Source organism: Amphiura filiformis, chromosome 5 (assembly GCF_039555335.1).
Source record: "Amphiura filiformis chromosome 5, Afil_fr2py, whole genome shotgun sequence".
Classification (NCBI taxonomy): Eukaryota; Metazoa; Echinodermata; class Ophiuroidea; order Amphilepidida; family Amphiuridae; genus Amphiura; species Amphiura filiformis.
The window spans coordinates 73,506,890-73,531,823 of record NC_092632.1 but is presented as its reverse complement, the minus strand read 5'-3'; the positions used below and the strand labels follow the sequence as shown (position 1 = coordinate 73,531,823).

General features: G+C 36.0%; 1 protein-coding gene across 3 annotated transcripts in view; it reads left to right on the top strand.

The window, feature by feature from the left end:
- LOC140153682 (uncharacterized) overlaps window positions 1-24,934 on the top strand; it is a 144,496-nt gene that overhangs the window by 64,545 nt on the left and 55,017 nt on the right. For all 3 annotated transcript variants that reach the window (XM_072176491.1, XM_072176490.1, XM_072176492.1), the window contains one exon: window positions 13,053-13,234. In XM_072176491.1, coding sequence (XP_072032592.1) covers window positions 13,053-13,234 — 182 coding nt within the window. The remainder of the gene's footprint in view (window positions 1-13,052; window positions 13,235-24,934) is intronic.

Sequence of the window (24,934 nt, the reverse complement as noted above, 5' to 3'; positions counted from 1 at the left end):
TTCAAAATTCCCGGAAACTTTCCAATATTCCCGGAAACTTTCCACCCCTTTACAACCCTAGGAACAACTTGCCTCAACACATCATCAACATAGAAGAACCAAAAGCATTCAAACAGCAACTACAGAACCATTTCCAGTAATAAGCTTCAAAGCACTAGCGCACACACAATTCCAACTCGCCTTTCTCCACCTTGAGTGTTGAGCCGTAACGCAAAGGAGAAAAACTTCTAATTCATACTGCTTTTCTGCTTTCACCATATATTTTGCTAGCTTTCTGTAATAGTTTCACCAGTTATTTAAGGTGTGGCATTCTTAATTTAAACCTAACCGAACCAAACATCAAAAAAACTCAATTCACAGAGCATTGCAAGCATGGGTATCCCACATGATGCAAACAGTCATATGGGCATGGAAAGCTTAGCTATCCAAGTAGACTCCCATGACAAGGTCTCGCCATGCACTTGTCTGGCACCTGAGGGGTCCCTGCAGTGGTGTAACCAGTGCCCCCGACACAAAACACTGGGAAGAAGAGCAAAAAATAGGCAAAAAAAATTAGGCTTGCACATGTATAAATACTACAACTTTTGATCAGAAATTCAGAAATTTTTAAATCTTGCTCCCTTGGAAGGTCAGGTCTGGTTACGCCACTGGGTCCCTGGTTCAAAAGCGCACACGAGAAAAAGTTTTCTGTTCTTTCTTTTTTCCCCTTCCGTCTTTCCATCCTCGGCCTAGGCCTAGGGCGTTAGGGTTACACTGTGATTCTGCGATTTTATTCAATGTCTTAAATTTTGAAAATAAGCAATGAGCTCACAATACCATGCTAGTATAGTACAAATGATGACTACGAATGACACTAATAATATCAAATGATGTTGATGAGTGCTAGCAGCATCCATGCTATTCACTCACAACTTGCTATGCATGTACAGCAAGAATGGTGGAGCTTTAGTAAGACATTAACAGAATCAAGCTAATAAATGAATACTTGCTCTTTATATTCAGTAATGAATTGAAACTAGTAGTAGACCAAATACATAATTGCATTATTTCATCAGGGTGAGTAAAAAGGTCTTTAATTTCCTGTTCTGCTCATAGGGAGAGATTGAACTAAACCATTTTGATAAAAAATGCTTATAAAACATAATGGATGTATTAAAGCTAGTGATGACAATTAATTTAAGACATCATCTTAATCAAAGTAGTGTGATGTTGGCAGTATTGAGCTAAAATTATATCTAGCAGGTGTGATTATGTGTTTATATGTAATTCATCTTAATTTGAACGTCACCCAATATTAAAGAAGCATTTTGTGGTTCTCTCTTTATGGTATGGTTCAATAGATATCCATCAAAAAAGATTGTTTCCAACATTTCAGTTCATTCGGACATTGGATTTGTGAGAGATGCGTAATTGTGAGTATTATAGTGTCCCATACATGCATAGGACTTGTTATAATTTCTGTCTGTCCACAGACACAGTATATACAAATTTGGACGAGGTGTTTGTGAAACCAGAGGATCTGTGGTCAAACAGCCAAATCTGCAAGAAAGGGTATGCATACAAAAGTCCTAAATTTATGATGGCATAAACTTTTTTGGAGTAAGTGGGGAAAGGGAAGCTGTGAATGGTGAAGAGACCCTTTAGTAAAAAATATTGGAGAGATAAGAAGCTTTTTATCACAAAAAATTACTTTCAATTATTATACAAGTACATGACACAATCTGGTCCGTGGGGGCCAAAGGCGGCAAATTTGAAACTAAGAAAAAGGTAAAAATATTGAGTAACAAATAATAAAATACTTAAGAAAATAGATGTCAAAAAACTTCATAACTTTAGAACCAAGTATGCTAGACCTTTGGTGTTTTCAGTAAATGGTAGCCTATTGTATGTGTAATGCAACATTAATTACAGTAACTCAATTTTCAAAAATGCCTCCTTTGGCCCCCATGGACCAGAGCGTGTCACAAATATAATCACAAGGTGAATAATTATTCCATTTCACAAGTCGGTACGATGAGTGAAAATGGAACAATTCCATCGTTCACCAAGTGATTATATTTTTAATTTAAAAGGGCATTTCGTGATCCACAGCCTCATCCCCCACTTTCATCAAAAAAGTTGAGATTTTTATATCACTGGAAACCTCTGGCTACATAATGTTTATGTACAAAAATTTCTTGCAGATTAATTCGTTTAGCAAAGATATCGTGAAATTTGAATTTCGTTCTGGTGCACCAGAACGAAATTACAACACATCTTCTATGGAGCAGTGTAATACACATAATCATGCATAACTCGCAAACGCAAAATCGGAATCAACTGAAATTTTGGGAATAAAGCTTTTTCGTGGATATCTACTGAAAAATGACATAAAAAGAGGATGCTAGGATCACGAAATACTCCTTTAAGAGTGCGAAGTGCAAAATTCTGCGCTAGTTGGGTATCTGATATGGTAAGCACCGGATAAAAACGTGATTTTGGAAGCCAAAAACGCACCATGATATTCCAAAAACGCAAAAAACACAAAAAACAGCTAGCAATGCATGTTAATTCAATATGTCCCTGGCTGTTCAATAGAAGCAACAGTAATTAAAATGTACAACTTTATCCAGCTTTGAACAAAAATCTCAGAATTTTTAAATCTTTTTTTTTTTAAATTTTTTTTTAAGTAGCAGTATTTGGAGGTTCCAACCTTCAATAACAAGTAATTTAGGGTCTATTTTTAACTTCTAAAAAATTAAAATTAAAAAAAAAAAAAAAAAATTGAAAAACGCAATTTCACCCAAAAAACACAATTGCGGCCGCAAAAACCGCGACCGCGTTTTCCTCCGGTGCTTATGATATGGTATCAAAATGACACAGAGTTAAGCTAGGCTTGAAACTTGATTTGTTTCCTTTATGACATGAACAAAACCATGTTAGCATTATATGGCGTACCACCACTGGTGCTGTTGGTCACAGCAAAGGAGTTTGCTTCTAATATCGTGCTGGAGCAGTAGGGTGCCAGGATTTTTTTTGGGGGGGGGGCATTGGGGCAATTTCTGGTGGGGCAAAAATCCCGCAAAATCAACAAATTTAGGGCAAAGTTGCTGCAAAAGTGGAAATTTTCATAATTTTGGGTTTTTACAGGGGGGGGCTGGTGATACAAGAGTTCTGAATTGCCTCCCATGCCCCCCTGGTGCCATCACTGTGCTGGGGGGGGGGGGCCTGGTGATACAAGAGTTCTGAATTGCCTCCCATGCCCCCTGGTGCCATCACTGTGCTGGAGTAATGGAACTCAGATCTTGATATAAAATGATTGGGTTATGAGCTTCCATGTTAGGTAGAAAATGTGATAAAATCACACCACACACCTGTAACATTGCTGTTCAAGACATGTCCAACGCGGCAACGCTCTCACACAAATAGTTACATTGTGATGTACACAATATACCACAAACCATACAATGCATATTTCCTTTCGAACTAGCAGTTGATTATTATCAAAACTATCCCTACTCAATATCTATACACAATAGGGCATAAAATCATGAAGGCACACACGATGGCCTGAGACATAGTTTGCGCAGCAGATGCGTATCATATGTTGGACTTGCCTTCAAGGCAGGGATGAGTGCTTTCATGCCTTGTGTTGCTTGGTAAGGAGCAGCACCATTGAAATATCTTTTGAGTCGTCTTAATAATGTACACAGCTACAATGGGTGATATATTGAAGAAGGGTAAAGTGAGAGAAGGGGGCAAACAAGAAAGTGATTGATAGAGGAAAAGAATGGTTTTGGAATGGGTGAATGAATGGGGAGGATTGGTGTACATATTGGTAGTTGGGTTGCCTTGATACATTTAGTATTGCACTACATGTATTTCATAAAATTGGGACTATTTTTTTAAATGATGAAGTACATGTAAATACATGAATGAATGAATGAATGAATGAATAAATAACACAGGCTTTGGAAACCCTTCCAAATTTGACAGACTAAGAACTTAATTGTGAAAATTTTACTTTGACACACATGAGCTACATGTAAGTTTACAATTTTTCACCGGGCAAAAAAAAATTCCACTGGGAGGAAAATTTGATTTAAATATGCAAATTACCTTTATTTTAACTAAAATTGATGAAAAAAATACTACTAATTGTACATCCATTGATAATTTTATATATTTTACCTACTTCTTTACTCTAAACCACTAACGGTATATTAAAAGATGCTCTATTTGAAATATAGCATTGCTTTGTGGGATACCATGTTGCCTGCTCAGGCAACATGCTGCCTGACTCGGCAGTATTTCCTGATCAGGCAGTCGGACCGGACTGGTCAGGGTTCTGTGCAGAATAGCTTCCACTCAAGCTCTGTACTTAAAATACATGTACTATTATAATTCTCGCTATTCACAATAAAAGGCGCGCCAGGGTTGCGATATAATCGTGATGTATCATGGGAAAAGGTCGACATCCAAGTCCAGCATAATCTGAATATTACCATGCTATTACATAGGAACACGTGACAATATTTTTAGTTTGTCAATATAATGGTATTACACGCAAATCGATAGAGAAAAAATGAATTGTGCACATTTCAAATCACATTATTTAGTATTATTGCATATCGATTCGCGTGTAACACCTTTATTTTGACAAACTAAAAAATATTGTCACATGTTCCTATAATAGCATGGCAATATTCGTATTGCGCGGACTTAGATGTCGACCTTTTCCCATGATACATCACGATTACATCGCAAACCGCTGGCGGCGCCCTTATTGTGAATAGCGAGAATTATAGTCACCTAAAACATCAAAGATTACACACATATAATAAATGGCCATCAGTGCTGCCATCAATGTGATAATGCTGGCTTTAAGGGGGTACTACACCCTGTGGTAAATTTGTGACTATTTTTGCATTTTTCTCAAAAAATAATAACATACTGGTAACAAAAGTGATGTATATTATTGGGGCAAGGAATCCAATTACTATACTGAAATTTCAGTGACTCAAGACAAACGGTTCAGTATATATGATAGGAAAAGAGGTACATCGTTGCGGTACCTTATTTCTTATCATAATTAACAAGCCACTTGTCTTGGGTCACTGAAATTCTAGTGTAGTAATTGGATTCCTTGCCCCTATAATATACATAACTTTTGTTACCACTGTGTTATTAGATTTTGAGAAAAATGCAAAAATAGACACAAATTTATCGAGGGGTGTAGTACCCCCTTAAACATGGACTGTAGAAATAAACAGTCCATGTTTTAAATATTATTGACAGCCTACTTACAAAAATTTGTTAGGGAATGAGAGCAAAATATATTCTGTAATTACACTAAAAATTCCCCAAGGTATAGTTTTGAGCATATTTTCATATTATTTCTTTACATGTGACCAGTTATATTTGCCAATATCTCGATATGAACTCTTCGAATGAATGAATGAATGAACAAACAAATGAATTCAGAGTGAATGAATGTATGCATAGTTGTATACACATTTTGTGTGTGTGGGTGTGACGTGAGTACATTTACAGTAGGAGGACATTTTTAATAAATTAATAAGTAACATAATAGATTGTTTGAAGAAATTTGTGTAAAATATGCTAATTCATGTAAATTTAAGCTAATTATTTGAGAATAAAGCTAGATATTAATATTTTATGCTTTATTCCGTAAAATGAATATATACACATTATTAATCATTTCACCCTGACAACTGTCCCGAATAGTGAACCAAAATGACATTTTTAGTTAACTGTTATAATCGAAGTGCATGTTGAATCAAGAAATACTGAGAATGATCTCATCAGGAAATGGAAGGTGGAAATGGAAGTTGCTGTTGTAACAATAATAAAAATCACACAAGGCAGCCTTTTGAGATAGATCACTGTGTGATGTACTTGATTTACACATAAATAGTTAGTCTACTTTATAGCCCCTTTTTGAAATTTATATATCAACTCATCTCACATTGATACAAATGCAGACCGAGAACTGCTCCCATCCGAAAACTGATGCCTTGTTTTGTCACTGGGGTTTGTTTTATGGAAGGGCATAGCTGGCATGAATTGGTTATCAAAAAGGGACTACAAAGCAGTCTAATAAATAGCGTTGCCTAACCTCTGCTTTTTCCCCCGACTATTCGGCATGAAATAGTCGTGACTAGTCGCAGTCGACTATTGATATGACTTTTTGGAGGTCAAAATTTGAGTAAAAACTTGAGGTCATATTCAAGCCCAAAATGCACAAATCAACACGTGTAAGGCATGTTTAAGAACGAGTGACACCGGCTAGAACTTGCTTTTACTTGTTCTGGTATTTCAAAATTATATACAAACAGTGAAATTGACTACGCAAGAGTGTTAACAACTGAACATTAATCATCCTCTTTGTCAATGGAGCTTCTATTAGGTGATTAAAATGTCTTGAAAACACAATAGAAAGTTGTTATTAGTCGACTATCACCAAATTGTAGTTGAAAGTTGCACCCGACAACGACTATTGGTGACATAGTCGTGCAGCCAATAAACAGTCAGTCAGCTTGTCATGTTGATTGTTAATTTAAACAAAATGTCATGTGATAGGCAATAAAAATTCATGATTGTCATTTGGTATTAAAATATAGATTTTGCCAAACAAAGCATACAACTTCATTTTCATTTTATCATTTTGCAGCATGGAGTCACACACATACCAGTATCTCAAAATTCAATGAAATTTTCAACATTGTAAATGTCTTCTACTAAAATGGTCAAGAATACATGATGTGGTTGACAAACTGAATTGTGCATGTCGCTTGATTCAGTAACAAATCTACTAAAAATAGCAGTAATAGGTTTGCAGCCATACATATTATGCGGTGCAATGAAGATTGAATGGAAGTTGACTATGTACTGATAATTCATGAGATACATTTGTATGTGACTGTCATGAGCATTAACAAGCTTACTACTAGCTTTTCTTGAGGCTCATTTAGAAATCATGCATGCAACATTTCCACAGATCAGAGAGGGAGGAAGGAAGGAAGGACTTCATTATTATGACATGTTAATAGTGCTTCGAGTTCAAATCCCATAAGTTAATGATTGAAAAAACATGATAAAGACAATGAACGATATTTTATTGTTGACTTGTCAGCTTGCATAGAAGATAATAGACTTTTCTCATTAACTTCTTAACTTGTAGTGATTCATTTAGTTATCTTGCAATCTGTCATTTTTGCCAAGAAGTTTCATCACTAATTGCATAATTAAATTATGAATCATTCACAATTAATGTGAAGAATAAATGTTGTGATTGGCTTTAATGCGCACAGTTGCACCTTAGATGTCAGCTGCAAGACCTTAAGGTGACGCAATCTTTTGTTGGTCGAAGCAACCAAAAACAAATCGATTTTCATTGTCTAAATCAATATACGAGGGCGGTCAAAAGTTCAGAGAACTCGGTATGCTACTTTGTCGCATACGGTATTGAATTTGGTCTCATTTGAAAGCTTGTTCCTTCAAAACATTACTGCAAAGATATTGTATTTTTGCATCACTGTATATGGGCAGGACACTCTTCAGAGGAAGCCTACCTCCATGATTTCACAGGTACTACCAGAAGTGAATACAGGGTCATCATGGAAATTACTCCCGAAGGTGGTGAAAACGCAAATAAACTTTAAGAATGATAGAGTTGTTGTAAATGATAATGAAGTCCTTGTTATTCAACAGCAACGAAATGGTTCTTAGAGTTCAAGAATGGAATGAGCGTCCTTGAAGATCATCCAAGGTCCAAAAGACTTGCTGACGTCACCACTAATGATATACGCGCTGGTAAAGTGGCATTGATAATGAATAAAGAACCAAATAAGAAAGATGAGGTAGCCACAAAATATGACAACTCTGATGAATGGGTTTTCAATATTAATCCATTAACATTTGGGTATTCCAGGGTGTCTTCTAGATGGGGTCCCGAAATCTTCATGCACAAAATTGATACCAGTTGACATATTCAGGTCCACACCTTCTATATACTTAGAATGAGGACCAAGGCAAGTTTAATCTATATGTGGCTAAAGGTGATAAGGCATACATTAATCACTGGAATTATGAGTGAATTTAGTGGAAGCACCTGGATCTCACACCCCTAAGAAGATCATCACTCGGTCGCCGTAGTACAAGGTCTTCATCGCAGTTTCTGCGATCCAGGGATAGTCTTGATGACAGATCATTTGCCAAATGAAAGTACAATCATATGCATATATCATACAATTTCGATAGCAAAATTGAGGCAAGCCATCATGTGAAGAAGGTTGATGGTAGGAATGTGGCTGTTCTCGGATTGTGTCCTGTACGCTATTCTTAGTTTGTCAAGCTGCCATTCACGACAGAGGGGTCAGTTAATTAAAGTAACCATATTGTGGTTCAGGCATGACCTCCAGTTAGTGAAACCTATTTTAGAATTTTAAGCCCTACCTTCATAATATCAGGTTTGCTGGTGATTAATGCTGGTGAGCCTTCACTGAAGAGTGGCTCAAGGAGCTTTCGGAAGACTTCCATTTTGTTGACATAGAAGGTTTCAAGAAAAATTGCTATGGGTACATTAACGTATGTAGTGACCATGCTAAAGAGAGAGATAGAAAGAATTTGGCTAGTACTCTTTCAAGTACCTTGTTCTACGAACTTATTGACCGCCCCCTCGTATTATTGAAAAATAACACTTTAATGTTTTGCAAAAGTTCATTCTACAAATCATATACTTTGAAAACTTGCTTGATTTATTGTTGTTAATGAGTTACGTATGTTTTACAAAAGTGTTGTTGTTTCAGCCCTCTTTACAACATAACTCAAGAACCACAGGACCTACAAAAGTATATCTGCCACGGTGACATATGAATTCTTCTACACACTCTCTATGAAATGATCGAAGCAACCATTCGCAACAGTTTTAAATAGTTGCTATAACCTTAATGCAAGCCAATTCCCGAAGGCAAAATGCTTTTTAAAAAGAAGTGATTTTTGAGTATCTGCAGGTGATGATCTTTAAATAAAGCAGAAATTGAAGAAAAAAGATGAGCTGAAAATTTCAGTGTGTACATGCAGTGTGTGATCGTAAGCTGAAAAATCAGGTCTTAGAGTGAAGACCCTAAGGAGACAACTTCATGTAAAATGCAGAGGGTTGTTACTTGCACGGAGTAATGTGCTAGCTGGAATTATGCCGAGACAGTTTGTCTCGGAATTTTTTTTTATGAAGCATTGATCAAATGGGTATAATTCGAAGTGGCAGAGTTTTTGTTTTGGTATGTAAATTGTGTGGGGTGGGTGACGTCCTGTTCGATGACCCCCTATTTTTAGTCTGTCGCAAGTTGCATGGCATATGTGTGTCACTCTAAGGGATGTGATTATGATTATTTTGATTGATATTCAATGATCATGATATCTCAGCAAACACAATGTTTAGAAAAATGTTATGAACATATTTAATAACATTTAAATGGCGGGTTAAATGAAGGTCATGAAAACATTTTTGAAACGTTTGTATAAAAACACTACAGCCACACCACAATGTTTTAAAAATGTTGTCAAAATGTTATTGCAAAATATTTTTTGGGAAACAATTTTTGCAAAATATTTTGTCAACACTTCATAAACATGTTTTGTGTCAAGTTTTCAAAAATGTTTTCTGAATGCCATTAAAACATTTATACCCTTAATATTACCCAATATTTAAACATTTTCTGTTTGTGTTTGCTGGGATGGCAGATCAAGATAGATCTAGCATTCTGAACATGCACTAGGATCCACTACATGCTCATCTATCAGACCACAGTTCTTTAACCCCAATACATTTGTCCATTCATTGAATGACCTTTGAAAATTTGGGTTCAAAAACTTATTCACTTCAACTTGAGGTCAAATTTTGCACTATGATTGTTTTATTGAGGCTACTGTACGAAGCCATTAGGATGAGGTTATTGTATAGTCCATAGTGATGTGATAGTTGATATTTTTTTTTGGAAGGACCACAACTCAACACCATATGCATCAAATTTCAAGCCAATATTTGATGGTTGATTGCAAGAAGGTCATAAACTGCTTTGTTACTAGGATGCACTTACAACCTTTTATCATTCAACTGGCAAATCATGTCATGCACATTTATACCTCATTTGTGGCAATATGTTATAGTCCAAATATTGTTGCCATGGAAGTGTGAATGAAAAAGGATACAAATTCAAAGGTACATGGAAAAGCTACTCAAGTCAATGTAGAATATTTGGTTATGGATGACATGCGTGATTGGTATATGGATGACAGCGCTGTAGCAACTAAAGGTAGCGGTAAATTAAAATGTGTTTAAGGGCAGGTCGGAGACATGACTTAAGTTTGCACTTAAATATTGAGACGAACAAAGCTGGCACACAAGAGGAATGGTATGGGTTCTGTAAAGGAGATCTGTCTTCTTGTAGGAGTGTCATTTCTGCCCCATGTGCACACTTTTTTTCAAGATACAAATTTATGAATATTAATGAGCTAAGACAACGGCTTGATTAATTTCCTATATAATCCCAATTAGTATTAAGAATAAGAAGTACATGCAGAATAACAAACATACCACTCGCTTTGGAATTGGCCTCTCTTTTCATTCAAAAATTCATCATGAAAAATTTATCGTGATGTAAATATTTGAAGAACATTTATTGAGCTGCTTTTTAGTTTGACAATTTAATGCTCATGGCTTGAGTTTTGATCTTTCATGAAAATTGTGATGTGATGTGTTTAGAATATAATTTGTACCATCACATATTAACACGTCAGAATGGTTCATTATGGTTGAGACATTTTACCTTTGCCATGGTTGTCACAGATGACCTGTGCCAGTAGATTTGCAGGGGAAAGGAGTGGGGAATATAAATATCTAAATATTTGAAGAACATGTATTAGCTGTTTTTATAGTTTGACAATTTAATGCTCATGGCTTGAGTTTTGGTCGTCCAAGTAAATTGGACAGTTACTTTATGTGATGTGTTTAGAATATTGTACCATCACGTATTAACACGTCAGAATGGTTCGTTATGGTTGACACATTTTACCTTTGCCATGATTTTCACAGATGACCTGTGTCAGTAGATTTGAGGTGGAAAGGAGTGGGGAAAATCCCATCCAGAGTTATTATATCTCATGGTGGCATATTACTTCATAGCAGGATTTCATATTCCTGGAATTGTTCAGTACTGGAAATATTTGAAAAAATATCGTCCATTGTGTGCTTCAGTGCACAAGAACAGCATAATATGTAGGATTTCCTGACAACAGGATAATGTTACAAATCTGTGTTTAGTTGATAAGAAATACGATCCTCTTCATACATGTTGAGGTGATGTGACATAATAGTTGTACCAAACAGTTGTATATGGTTGTATTTTCAAAAACTTGCAAACAATCAATCTGTGCTTTTCTTGCTGGTATCAAACTCTGTTCATGAATACTGTATGCTCTGAATGCTCTCTCAATCTTGTGACGTCAATTATTTGCATTTTACATATACCCTGTGAACTCCCCTACCTGTAGTCATTACCATTGAAAGTTACATAATGTTATTTCATAAACATGATAAACATCCACCCCACCCAGGTGTAATGTGAAGCTGTTAGCAAGCCTTGAAATAAGCGGGCGCGGGGAGCAAATTTGCTCTCGTAAAGCCACAAATTGCTCCTGGTCCTTGTAAAATTCACATGAACCAGGAGCAATTTTAAAAACAAATTGCTCCTGGTTCCAGTTTTGCACTTATGCAGTAGTGCTGGTATTGTATGCAGAAAAGAATTACTATTTGAAAATTGCTCCTATTTCTTCAGAAATTGCTCCTGGTTCTTGTAAAATCACAGTGAACCAGGAGCAATGTTCAAAAACAAATTGCTCCTGGTTCCAGTCTGCTTATTTCAAGGCTTGGCTGTTAGGGGTAGTCACAGTCGTTGTACTGATGAATCAGGCTGCAAACGTGGTTCCGACATATTCTAATAACGGCGGAATAAATGTAAAGCGCTTAAGCCGTTGAGGCTGTTTACGGCATAAAACGTTATATAAATATCTACATTTTTTACATTTATTTACAGTATGAGTTGTTCTGAATTAATATGGGTTTGTTAGTTCAGTTTACATGTCTTACAAGAATCTGGTAAAAATAATCCAGGATGTTAGACACATTCAGTTTGTAATTTGTAGCTAAATAATTTAGACACACATTCAATTCATTGCTAAACATGCTAAATTTTAATATCAATACAGCCTAGTTTTTTATAGTCTCTATTCAATGCACTTACATGTAGGATAAACATCACTTGCCACTTGTCAGTTTTCTAACTTCCCCAGAGTTGCTAAGGAGGGGGGGGGGGAGTTCAAACATGTCAAAGGTTAACAATGTCAATTGGTCATAAAAGCTTTGATGGATGGGGTGTAATCACATGAACATGATGTATGCACATTATGTCAGATGTTGTATAGTTTGCTGTGCAGTGCTGGCAACTGGGTCTGTTGGGGAAGGGGCCGAAAGGTTAACAAGTTACCTGAAAGTACAATTTATAGTGTTGAAGCCATTTTAAAAGCAATGCTTCCTATATGTATAATAAGCTCAGATTTGATGTTACTCTACCAAGGCTGTACTCTGTGCAATGTGATGGATCAATGCTTGAATGAGCTAAATTTTATATCAAGGATCCATGCAATACCCTCTTCCCTATGCACATCAAATTGGGATAAATAGTTAGCAATAAATTGACTCAGATTTTGATGGCATTTCATCAAAAAAACAAAAATCCTGAAATGCTACATGTATTAAACCAGTTTGCAAGAGTCACAAACATAAAATTTGCAAAAATTTCAGCTTATTACTGTATAGTAATAAGTTGTGAGATGTGAGAACTTGAACCATCTTTTTTTAAATTTTTTTTTAGATACAACAATTTGCATATATTTGTAAATTATTTCATTTGATATCATACAATGATAAATATATGTATGAAATATGTAGACTACTAATTGGAAAATCTCTCATTTTTGTTCTATCGTTATAGGTGGCATCCTAACAGGCAATTTCAATGGGCAGAGTGCATCTTCAAATCATTATATACCAAAATCCAGGGTCGTTAAGAAGATTATCAAACCACCAAACCTGAAATCTAAAATAGGCAAACGGCACGCTACTAATGGCTGGAAAGCTATGGGAGAACCAGTGGCTAAACCTATTATATTGTTGGTAAGTCAGAAATAGTGGACAAAATAGCCTCATCTCAGATGGTAGAGTTCAATAACCTCCATTCAACAACAATGGCCTCCATTCAACAACAATGGCATAACATTTGACCTCAAGTTGTGGAGTATGAGATTTTGTTCCCAATGCATACAAAGGTCATTTGATGAATGTACACATACATTGGGGTTATGGAACTATGCCTGGATGAGTGAGCATGTTTAAGATCGTTGTGTGTATTTTTTCGTCATTGTGTCATAATTTCCCAATTGTAATAAGTGAACGACAACAGTGCTCTCTCCGTTGAAAAGTCGTCGTCATGTAGTAATTTGAGTAATCATGTTGTAACAAAGATGAAATGCGGTTATACAGTGACCTTATGCACTAAATTACAATCACGTTTTATTGAGAAATCATCTTGCAACAAAATTCTGGTGATTTTTTACTTTACGACATGATCATGCTAAAAACTGGTCCGTTGATGAAAATTGTCATCATTCACAAATGATGATTCGATTGTAATATTTTGCGGACACAAGCTATTAATGTCATAATATGCTAGTAACACGATTGTAATCGTCGGCGAAAAAAACCACTTGTGTGAACTGGGTAATAGTCTGTCTGATACGTGATATAGCTTGCTGTATACTTCATATACCTCTATGTATCTAGAGTGTCATCGAAGTGACACAGTTTTTACTCCATACACTTCAATATTATAAACTTGTTATGGCTTATTTATATAGTCCCACTGATGATATCCTTCAACAAGTGTACATGTACAGAGAAATATAAGCCCTTTAAGAAATTCTGAACATTCAACATCAATAACCGCAGTCTTAATTTGAGACTACCAGGTACTACAATTCAATGCTTGAGAACAAGAAAAGCTTGCATTCATAACCTCAGAAATACATGTATATAATGCATGTGATCCAATCATATTTTCTACTTTGTTAAGGCACTAATGCAAATGTAGGTCATTAATATCTCACAATTCCAATCTTGCACAAACAAGGGCGCGTCAGTCACCGCGAGGAAGCCCGCGTACTTGTGCATCTTGCATTAAATTTGCTGTAAAACAGTGAACGGAAAATACATTCAGTTGTCTTTTAAACAAAAAATTATGTTATTTTCATGAAACATATTTGGGCAATTCCAAGCAAAAGTGGACATGACTCAAAAAAATGAAATTGCCAATATATATTTCTTTTAACTTTTATATTATTCCAAACAGATTTAAGGTTCAAGTTATAAACTTTTTTCAGCATTTTTCTAACATTTTGGTGTTTTTTTTAAAGTTTCTTTGGAGAGTGTATTTTAAGTGAAAACTCCTGTTCAACTTAGATATTTTCCAAGTGGGCCTATTTTATTAAACATGGGCACTTTTCTTTTAAATTTGATACATTTTATATCTCTGAAATATGGTCTTCAAGAAACATCCAACACATTTTAAATAATCCCCACTATTTTTTTTTTCTTTCATTGCGTTTTCATAGCACTAAATATGGCGAGTACGAGTTACCGAAAGATGCATTTTTGATATATTTTCAAAATGTTGGCAATTTAATTGATGCCACTTATTATTTTCCTTCTACTAGTAGTGCCTTGAGTAAAAATAAGAAATTAATATATACAAAACACTATCCATCAGATAATAATGACCCATTTAAAACTGTAGCACGAGTTACCAGTAGCACGAGTTACCGATGTAGTACGAGTTACCATAGCCCACTTCTCCCTGTACCAGCAAAGGTCATGCAAAATCTACCACTTGGCAGCAATAGAGGATCTCCCAACTTCATGAATATTTTACATTACATTGTACAGTCTCTCTAAAAAAACATGCTGTTTAGCATATATCCCACTATCAATACCTGGTCAAAATGATGCAACCAAAAGTTTTAGCCCTCCACCCCCTAGGATCTAGCCTAAGAACCAATCAATTAATATGGGCCTCATGGAAGAACAGAGGATACCTTAAAACATCCACTGAATGAGTAACCGAGGCAAAAGAAGAAATAAAACAAACAAAATAGATACTGGAAATCCTGAGATTAACAGCCACAGTGACATTGTTGATACTGAGATTTGTATAGTTCTGAGATTTGTTTTGGAAATTGGTTTGTTGTTGAGTGTAATGAGGCTCATTTTTCAGCTTAGTGAAGTGATTGAAATCGGGCAAACTAGAGTATTTGCACCAAGCCGGAAATGGTCTCAACCAAAAGATGACCAAACATTCTGTAACTCAGAAAGCAATTTTTAAAAAACTTACAGAGCAAATAACCATGAACATTACAAGTTTTGTGAGGGAATTTAGAGTCAAATAACATGGAAGTAAAAGTTTTATCAATTGTTGACTGTTCAATTTAACTGTTTAAATTTAAGCCCTAGAATAAAATATCCAAACAGGATCAAGCAAGGCGTATGTAAGGCTGGGATGTTTGTATGTAATGTGTGTGGTACATTGTATGCTGGTACATACACTGAATAGTGTTATTTGTACATAGATGGGTTATTTGGGGGGTTATTTGTACATAGATTGAGTTATTTGATCATTACACCAGTTGTTGAGGAATTGTTAAAAAAAAAAAAAATTGACATTTAGATGAACAATACCATTTTATATATGGCCGGACAAACTGTAGCACGAGTTACCGTAGTACGAGTTACCATGTTTTTTGCCAGTCAATGTAAAACTATGAGGGGCACAACTTTTAAGGTATACCAAAACAAACCTTATTATAGCAATTACTTATCATATAATCAATAAGGCTTTAGTGTTTTTTGTTTTAGCACACCATCAAAATAAAAATGAGTGATTTTAAGCATGTCCTCTGCTCGTAGCACGAAGTTACCGATTTTACAGCTGTCCCATACATACAAAAGTTGATATCCTGAATTAGCAATACTATGAGGATCTAGCCTTGAATGTTGGGTATTAAAATACAAAAAATACAGATTCCAATCAAATCAATTTAAAAGCTGGAGCACAAAGTATGTAAAAGGACGCCATAAAGTGTAGCACGAGTTACCGTGGAATTGCCCATTTGTAAAATAGCAGTAATGAATGACAATAGTAACTTGTTTTATGGTAATTGTTTGAATCAATGAAATCGTTGGGGTTTGTGTTCGGCCTCTGTATTTTCGGAAAATTACCTTAGCCCCAAACAAACCCCTCCGATTTCCCCCTCCGATTGTGAATTCAGGCTTTCTGGTTCTCAACCCTGCATTTTGTGTTATTAAAACTTCAAATGGACATTCAGTATTGTTTGAACCAAAATATTCATTATCCCTCCACCATGTCTGTTTATAATCATGCTAAAGTAATATGCAGGAAAATAGCCGCTTACAGCTATATAGTGACCCATCTCATAACTAACTAATAATAATGTAGCTTATATTCAATGTGAAATCCTCAGCACATGTGACATTGTGTACACAGTGTTACAGGTAAACTGCAACACTCAGGGTTCGCAGGTTTTTGCCAGTTTTTGCCGGCAAAAATGGCAAAAATTAACAAAGTGATTTATAGTTCATTTTTTTCATCTCAAAACAAATTATTAAGTTACAAAAGTAAGTTCCCGAGTGTAACAAGGCCAGAATTTGTAATTATAAAAAATATATTAAGAAATTAAAGGTATGCGTTTTCATTGCTCAAGTGCATTTTAACAGAAATGTGGCAAGTATCAAATTCAAAACTTTTCCATTTCAAGGACTTGATGAGACAAAAAATATGTTGAATAATTCATTAAAAGTTGTGTGTTACTGTTTTTGAGCTATCTGTGCCACTTTTTAATATTTGACTATATGTTAGTTTTTGCCAGTTTTTGCCATATTTGCGGTTTAAACCAGACAAAACTGGCAAAAACAGGTTTTTGCCAGAGTTTTGTTAATTTGCCGGCAAAAACAGTTTTTTGCCGGCAAAAACCGAACCCTGGCAACACTGTAATGTAGTCAAGTAAAATAAATAAGCCTCAGTCAGAGACTACCTCATACTAGACCTGTTAATGGCACATGATTTCTAATTCAACACTGCGTTGAGGGAAAAAATACAACAATGTCGAAACTCGTAATGAGATAAAAAAAATGCTGAAAAAGTCGATAGATAAGCTTAAAATCATGCCCATATGAGTTACGATCACCGACTTCCGGAGTAAACATACTTCCTGGTTCGTTCTTCTTCTGGGTTTGGGTCAACTTTGGGGGGTAATTTTTGAATTTCCGATGAAAACATGATCGTACAGTAAGTTTATTTGGACAAAATAGCGGTCGATCCTTCATGTAATTATTTCGTGTAATCTAATCCTAACTCTAACCCTAATCCTAACCCTAACCCTAAGCCTAATCCTAATCATAACCCTAATCCTAACCCTAACCATAATCCTAACTCTAATCCTAACCCGAAACTAACCCTAACCTTAACCCTAACCCTAACTTTGTGTAAAATTACATGAAGGAATAACCAAAATAGCATGCAAATTTCATTTTTGTTCTTTTTGATGTGTGTGCTAAAGTATCAAAAAAGGACAATTTCTTTTGAAGTGTCGGATTTAGGGCCATATCGACGATAATACGACACATATACGACAGTCGAAAACAGGTCTACATCATACTTAACAAATATGTGTTAATAAATGTTGAAAAGCCCTTCTTACTACAGAAAATAAAATTAAAATGCAGATATCTATATATATTTTATCACTGTGATTTTATCAGTTTGGTGTATGGATGACACCTGGATGGTGAAGTTATCAGTGAAATATTTTGATTGCAAACCAGACACAGACTGGGCATACAGCAGTCAGAAACTTGACTCCTGTTCTTAGCTCCTCGTAAAATGTATGAGCACTGAGGAAGCAATATCTACTAGGTGTTATTGACCTCTGGGATATAACTTGAACAATTATTTTAGTTTGCCCATATTATGCTATCAATTTCAGTAAATAGCCATAAAAGAATATTTAAGAATAAGATTAAGGGAGTTTGATCAGATTGGACTGGACACACCTAAAATTTTATTGACATACTCATCAGGTATGTCGTCAAATAAGGCAACATGGAGCGACTATGTGTCTATTTTAACTGCTTATGGTGATAGCAAGTGAATGATTAATGTAAGAGGACTTGCCCATTATTAGCTTCCATTCATTCTTTTGAATGTATGAGATGCGGAAGCTACACAAGAGTTGATATTTGTATGGGCGGAGCCATAGGCGGAGAGCCATACTTTAATTTTGTTTTGCAATATTTGTTCGCACGTTTAAGGGTTTATCTAGCCACTGTGTAGATTGAAAGTTGCAGGGTATATAGTATGTAATCGAATGAAGAAGTAGATAGATTTTCTATAATAATATGTGTTCAGGAGAGGAGATATTTAACAAAAAACAAAAACACCCAAGTCCGTCAAATGCACGAATAAGAATACGTGTATAGTATAGGCCTATCCACCATTGGGGAATTGCCGCAGCTGATTAGAGTCGTTCATTTCGTGCGGTACATGATTAGAGTCGTTCATTTCGTGCGGTAAATAGCGGGCAATGGGTGTATTTTTTGTTTGCTTTTGTGCTGCTTTTTGGAAACACTCACGTTCGTTAATTTGTTTGCACAGACCTAGTCTCCTACACAGCCAATTTGTGTCGGGCGATCCAAACAAACATCGTGATAGCCACATACAGTCTGGCCGCGAGGCACAGACTATCAAGTGTTTGTTTACCAGTGACCTTCAATAAAATCGATACTGTAGTACAAACATGCTATATACAGGGTGTCCCTGAAAGAACTGTATCGTCAGAAACTTAATTGTTTGGGTATTTTAACGCCACAACTAAACAAAACTATATAATTGGTGTGGTTGATTAATAAATCAGCTATCACATACTTTTTGAATTTTGACAAAAAGACTAAATATTAAGATTAGAAATTTAATAACGTGGCATAATCACTGCGCATCATAATTTTTACTTCATTTACTGTATAAAACATACATCTTTTGACTCATTATGACACCAGATTTTTTTTCTTTTTTGAGAAACAAAAATCCTTCCAAACTGTACATAGAGCCAAAAATTTACAAGATTAAATTTTTTATTTTGGCATAACAATTTAGGGAATTTTGTTTTTGTTTGTTAACGTTTGTTTTAATACGCAATCACTCGGGCACACCCTTTCCAACGAAAAATGAAAACTTTAATCTCAACATTTAATTTTGAGCATGGAGAAAGGAAATCATAATTTCCCTCCTGTTTCTCCCCATTTTCCCCTTCTCCCCATTTTCACCTTTCCACATTTTTTTCTTCTCAGACAACCCTTGTTTACCAAAAGTAATAAATTTATTTAATTAATGACGACACAGCATTCTGTCATCCCTGTCTAGCCCCGCTCCAAAGGTTTGAGTTTCGTTTAGGGGTGAGGGTGTAAAAATACTCGATTACGTTTGTACAAAACCATCGGTCTGAAGAATGTGTCATTATTATTATTATGTCAAAATTTTCAACATTTCATTATTACGTTTCTGGCAGGGAGGGAGGGGGTCGGCTGAGAAATGAAACTAGTTACGTTTATAGGACGTCATCGATCTTTTGGTTTGTTCCTTATAGGGTCTACATGGGTTTTAACAACATGGTGTATCGCCTAAACTTGGTCAGTTGTATTTGTAGTTGATGTTCTTACAGAACTGAATAGATTTCGGGGTTTTCCAAGGTCACCCAGGGTTCATCTGAGGTCAAATGACTAAAAGCTGTCATATGGGCACGAAACTTGGTGGGTATAGTCAACACTTAAGAGTAAAATTTTGGAAGGTCATTTCGGGTCATCCGAGGTCACCAGGGCATCTGAGGTCAAATTACTAAAACTATATATGGGCACGAAACTTGGTGGATATAGTCAACATTTAGAGTCAAATTATTGGAAGGTCATTTCGGTGTCATCCGAGGTCACCTAGGGGTCATCTGATGTCAAATTATTAAAAACTGACATAACAGCATGAAATTTGGTGAGTACAGTCAACATTAAGAGTCAAATGTTTGGAAGGTCATTTTGGGGGTAATCCAAGGTCACTTAGGGGTCATCTGAGGTCAAATGACTAAAATCTGTCGTATGGGCATGAAACTTGGTGGGTACAGTCAACATTGCTAGGAAACTGTCTATACATACAAAAACTTCCAACACACGGCTCGGGTTGTTTTGGTAAAGCAATACCAACACCTGTTGTGAACTCGACACCACAAGGGGATATCCCATATCCCAACCCGTGCTCTGGGCATCTTGTAAAACATAAACATTACACAGCTGTGCGGCCTATTACATTTCCATATTATTTCCTTCTTTAATCACCCCACACTCCCCATCCACCATCCAGGCTTCGCCCATACAGGGTTCTGAAAAGAAACTCACATCTAAACACAACCACTACCATACCATCACCCAACAACCTTACACACCAACCGCGTATGCCGAAAACCGCGCAACCCGAGAACCGCTCTAGTTATATCTAAATTTATAGACAAGGTGCTGGCAATGAATGAGCAATATTGCTTTTTAGCCAGTGAACTGCCGTAATTACCTTTTGCACATTCTGAGATAGAAGTATCAAACAATTGATCTCAAGTAACAAATGCAATTGATCTCAATTAGGGGTTCATTCATATATTTTCATGACTAAACGGTTGTTTATGCCCGAGGGGCCGAGGGCATAAAGTCATGAAAATATATGAATGAACCCCATTCATACATACCAGAACATTTTGTGCTTCTTTATTTCATCAAAATAACGGTTCTTACATTATGCAGACTGGCAGACTGGCAGACTGGGGCAGACTGGCAGACTGGGGCAGAATATGAGACTAGTATCAAAATATACCATTTGGTATACTAGTGGTAGTAATGTCAGGTTAGAACTACCCCTAATGGTGGACAAAAATTATCAACGCCTAGACGTTGATCCACAAGCCTCAGCACACTTTACAGGTTGTCGCTGACCACTATGGCCCCACATCACGTCATACAGGCTCAAATTGCCACAGATTTTTGCAGGTTCTTAAAAATTGGTGTGAAGGAAAGCGAGACAACAAGCTACAACAAATGTCTGACGTAAAATCGATATATGAATACGTATAATATCTGGTAAAAATAGATTATCGCATTTATGTCATCAAACATACGTTAGAACTTAAGGGCTGTGCAATAATTATGAGCCCTGGGTGAGGGTAAAATTCAGGGGGAATTTTTTGGCGAGCTAAAGGGGGGAGCAATTTTGGCAAGCTGAGAGGGGGGGGCAATTTTGGCAAGCCGAGAGGGGGGGCAAGCGATTTTTGGCACACATTCATGGGGCGTCTTTTGAATAAAACGTGCTAAAAAGGCTTAGGAAAACGGTACGGTACTGAAACGCTTTAATATGCAAATTTTCCTGTTCACAAGGCCAAGCAACATTTATCAAGACCATTTAAGGTTTGTAAATTGGGATGTGCAAGGGGAGGCAAAGAATTTTTGGCGGGCGAGTGGGGGGGCAAGCAATTTTTTTTTTTGTTGTTTCGAAATTTACCCCCCCCCCCAACACACACACACTGGGGGCTCATAAATATTGCGCAGCCCCTAAACATTTAAATACTGAAAATAGAATGGGAATAGATTTAAAAAAATACGGTAGATATGTTACCGGGTACATCAAATATTTTACATCGAATAAAAAGTCTGTAGGGTGATAGGGTCACTAATACTATTAAGATTTGACAACCACTTTCCATCCTATTTATCATAAATCTAGGCCACTACACACTATGGACCACAATGACCGCATCCCAATGGCATAGCCCAATAACCTGAATTAAACAATCATAGTGCAAAATTTGACCTGAAGTTGCAGAGTATGAGTTTTTATCCCCATATTTTAAAAGCTCATTCAATGAATGTACAAATGTATTGGGGTTAAAGAACTGTGCCCCTGATAGATGAGCATGTTATGGATCCTAGTGACACTAATTGTATTATCCATTATAATACTAGGAACACAAGAGGATGAATTCCTAGCATGAGGGTCAACCCAAATATATTGCTCAATACAATAGGGGTATTTTGTTAAATAATTGAATTGAATTGAATACATACAATTATTAAGTATGACCTGTTAACATTACAGTTTTATAATGATGGAAAGTATTTCATGAACATGCAACAATCCAGTCTGCCAGTCTGCCACAGTCTGCCAGTCTGCCACAGTCTGCCCCAGTCTGCCAGTCTGCATAATGTAAGAACCGGCAAAATAATAACAAAAAATGCCAAGTAACATCATTAAAAACCGTAAATTTCCTTCGTTTTCCCTACCCCGTGATCGCACATCCGGGCCACCGGGCATAAACGCCGTTTATGCTCGGCTCTCGACCAATCACGCGCGCCGTTACATAGCATGTATGTATGAACAAACAATTCATCTCAACACTTTTTTGCGCTTAGTGCAATTTTTGCACTGTTTTGAACTTTTTTGCAGCTTTGCCCACTTTTTGTCACCGTGCTCAGCAGTAAGCACCTGAATAGAAATAACAAGCTATTCATCTCATCAGAAGTATCACACAATTCATCTCAACAGAAGTAATAAACAATGCATCCCAACAGAAGTAACAAACAATGCATCCCAACAGAAGTAACAAACAATGCATCCCAACAGAAGTAACAAACAATGCATCCCAACAGAAGTAACAAACAATGCATCCCAACAGAACTAACATATAATTTATCTCAACCGATTGGTAACAAACAATTCAGTCAACAGAAGTATCAAACAATTGATCTCAGTAGAAGTAGCAAACAATGCATCCCAACATAAGTAACAAACAATTCATCTCAACAGAAGTCCTGGTGTTATCACTTAACATTGACTATGTGTACGCATGATCGTTCCCAGTTTCGTGAAATCTTACCATTTCATGCTCAATTTACTCCCGGATTTCACTTTTGTGAAACTTTTATGCCTTCCTAATATTCTGCAACTCACTCAGTTTGTTTCTAGGGTTTGTTTACACCGATTACGTCACTAGGTACTTCCCAGCTTGGCCACTGTGTTCTTTGGTGTGTGTTCTTGAAATGTTGAAAAAGGGGTGCTTTTGTAAACGTGTAATTGAAATGCAAAAAATAGGGGTAATTTTTAAGGCTAATTTGTACCCGTTTTTTTGTGTAAAATAGGGGCAACAAATGCTGAAATTGTTCTTGAAACCGCGCAAAATAGGGGAGTATTTTTGACTTTGGGAACGATCGTGCGTTACGCCTTTGAATAGGCATTGACAACACTGTGACAGAAGTAACACACAATTTATCTCAACAGAAGTATTACAAAATTCATCTCAACAGAAATAACACACAATTCATCTCAACAGCAAGAGATTATTTGATCATTATTTTCTAGTCAAGCTGCAATATAGCTTTTAAGGGTGTGGTCCAATTTCCATCATACATTGAGGCCATAAAAAAAGGGAACCATCCCAATATCTGACTGTCTGACACATGTTCCACTTCAGCACTCCTTCAATATATCACCAGGCTGTTTTCTGCCTTGTTTAAACAAGTCCACTAACTTTTCAGCATTTTTTTTTTCAAACACTCAATTTTTTTTTTTTTCATGAGAGTCCATTCTCAAAATATGTGGTACTAGTAGTACCCAACAACATGTGTGGTTAACCAAGTTAGCATGGTTAGTGTTTGTCACAATATTGTACTACTACTCACAATCACATGGAACGCCATTTGTTGCAAACTATTAGTGCGCAGTCATTTACCATTATGACAACACAGGATAATGTGTTCTCATTTTTGCTTCAGATTGGGAAATTATCATTATGGGTAGAATTTAGAAACTAATTCTGATGATTTAATTAGCTTGTACTTTTTAATGCACATCATATTTAGATATAACTGTAAATTCACCATTTTGCAAGGAAGTGTAAATTTATTTACAGCTGTTAATGGTTCTGCCGATATTAAATCTATTTCCATCCAAGTGGCGAATATGAGGAGCCGTTAATTTGATGCAATAATACAATTTACCATACTACTACTACTGAAGCAACATCATAATCATGTTCAATGACTTACAGTCTCTATAGCAGATTCTAAAGGCTCGTTACGACAAAGTTCCTTTCTTTCTGTAAGAATTGATATTTGATTAATCAAAAATGTAGTTTAGAAGTTGACTTGCTATAATATGTGGTGTGATCAACCTATGGATCAGAATGAGGACTATGTGCAATTTTGACAGTGTTCAAAACCGAATCAGTAGTTTTATATAACCTGAACAGTTTAATTATCCGCCAGATGAAAAGTTAAAAAATATTTACTTTAATTTATTGATCTACCTAAATGGTTGCAAACATGCAGAAATATATTGTATGTTCTGAAAAGTCACCTCTTCAATTATTGGAAACAAAAGAATCTACCTGTTTGAGATGTATTTCAAAATTGATTGCCCAGACACATGACACATCATCACACATTTTTGTTTGGTTGTGTCATCTATATTCAATTTTTGATAATATGTGCATTGTACACACTTCCTGGAGACTTGATACAATGTACTATTGCATGCAACTTTGACAGGTGAAATATCTATTGATGAGGCTGAATTGACTGTAATTGAAGAAGTCATTGTATCATTCTCAACAATTAATGAGTTTTCAAATTGCTTTACAAAAAAACCCAATCCTTTTGTTTTACGGATTT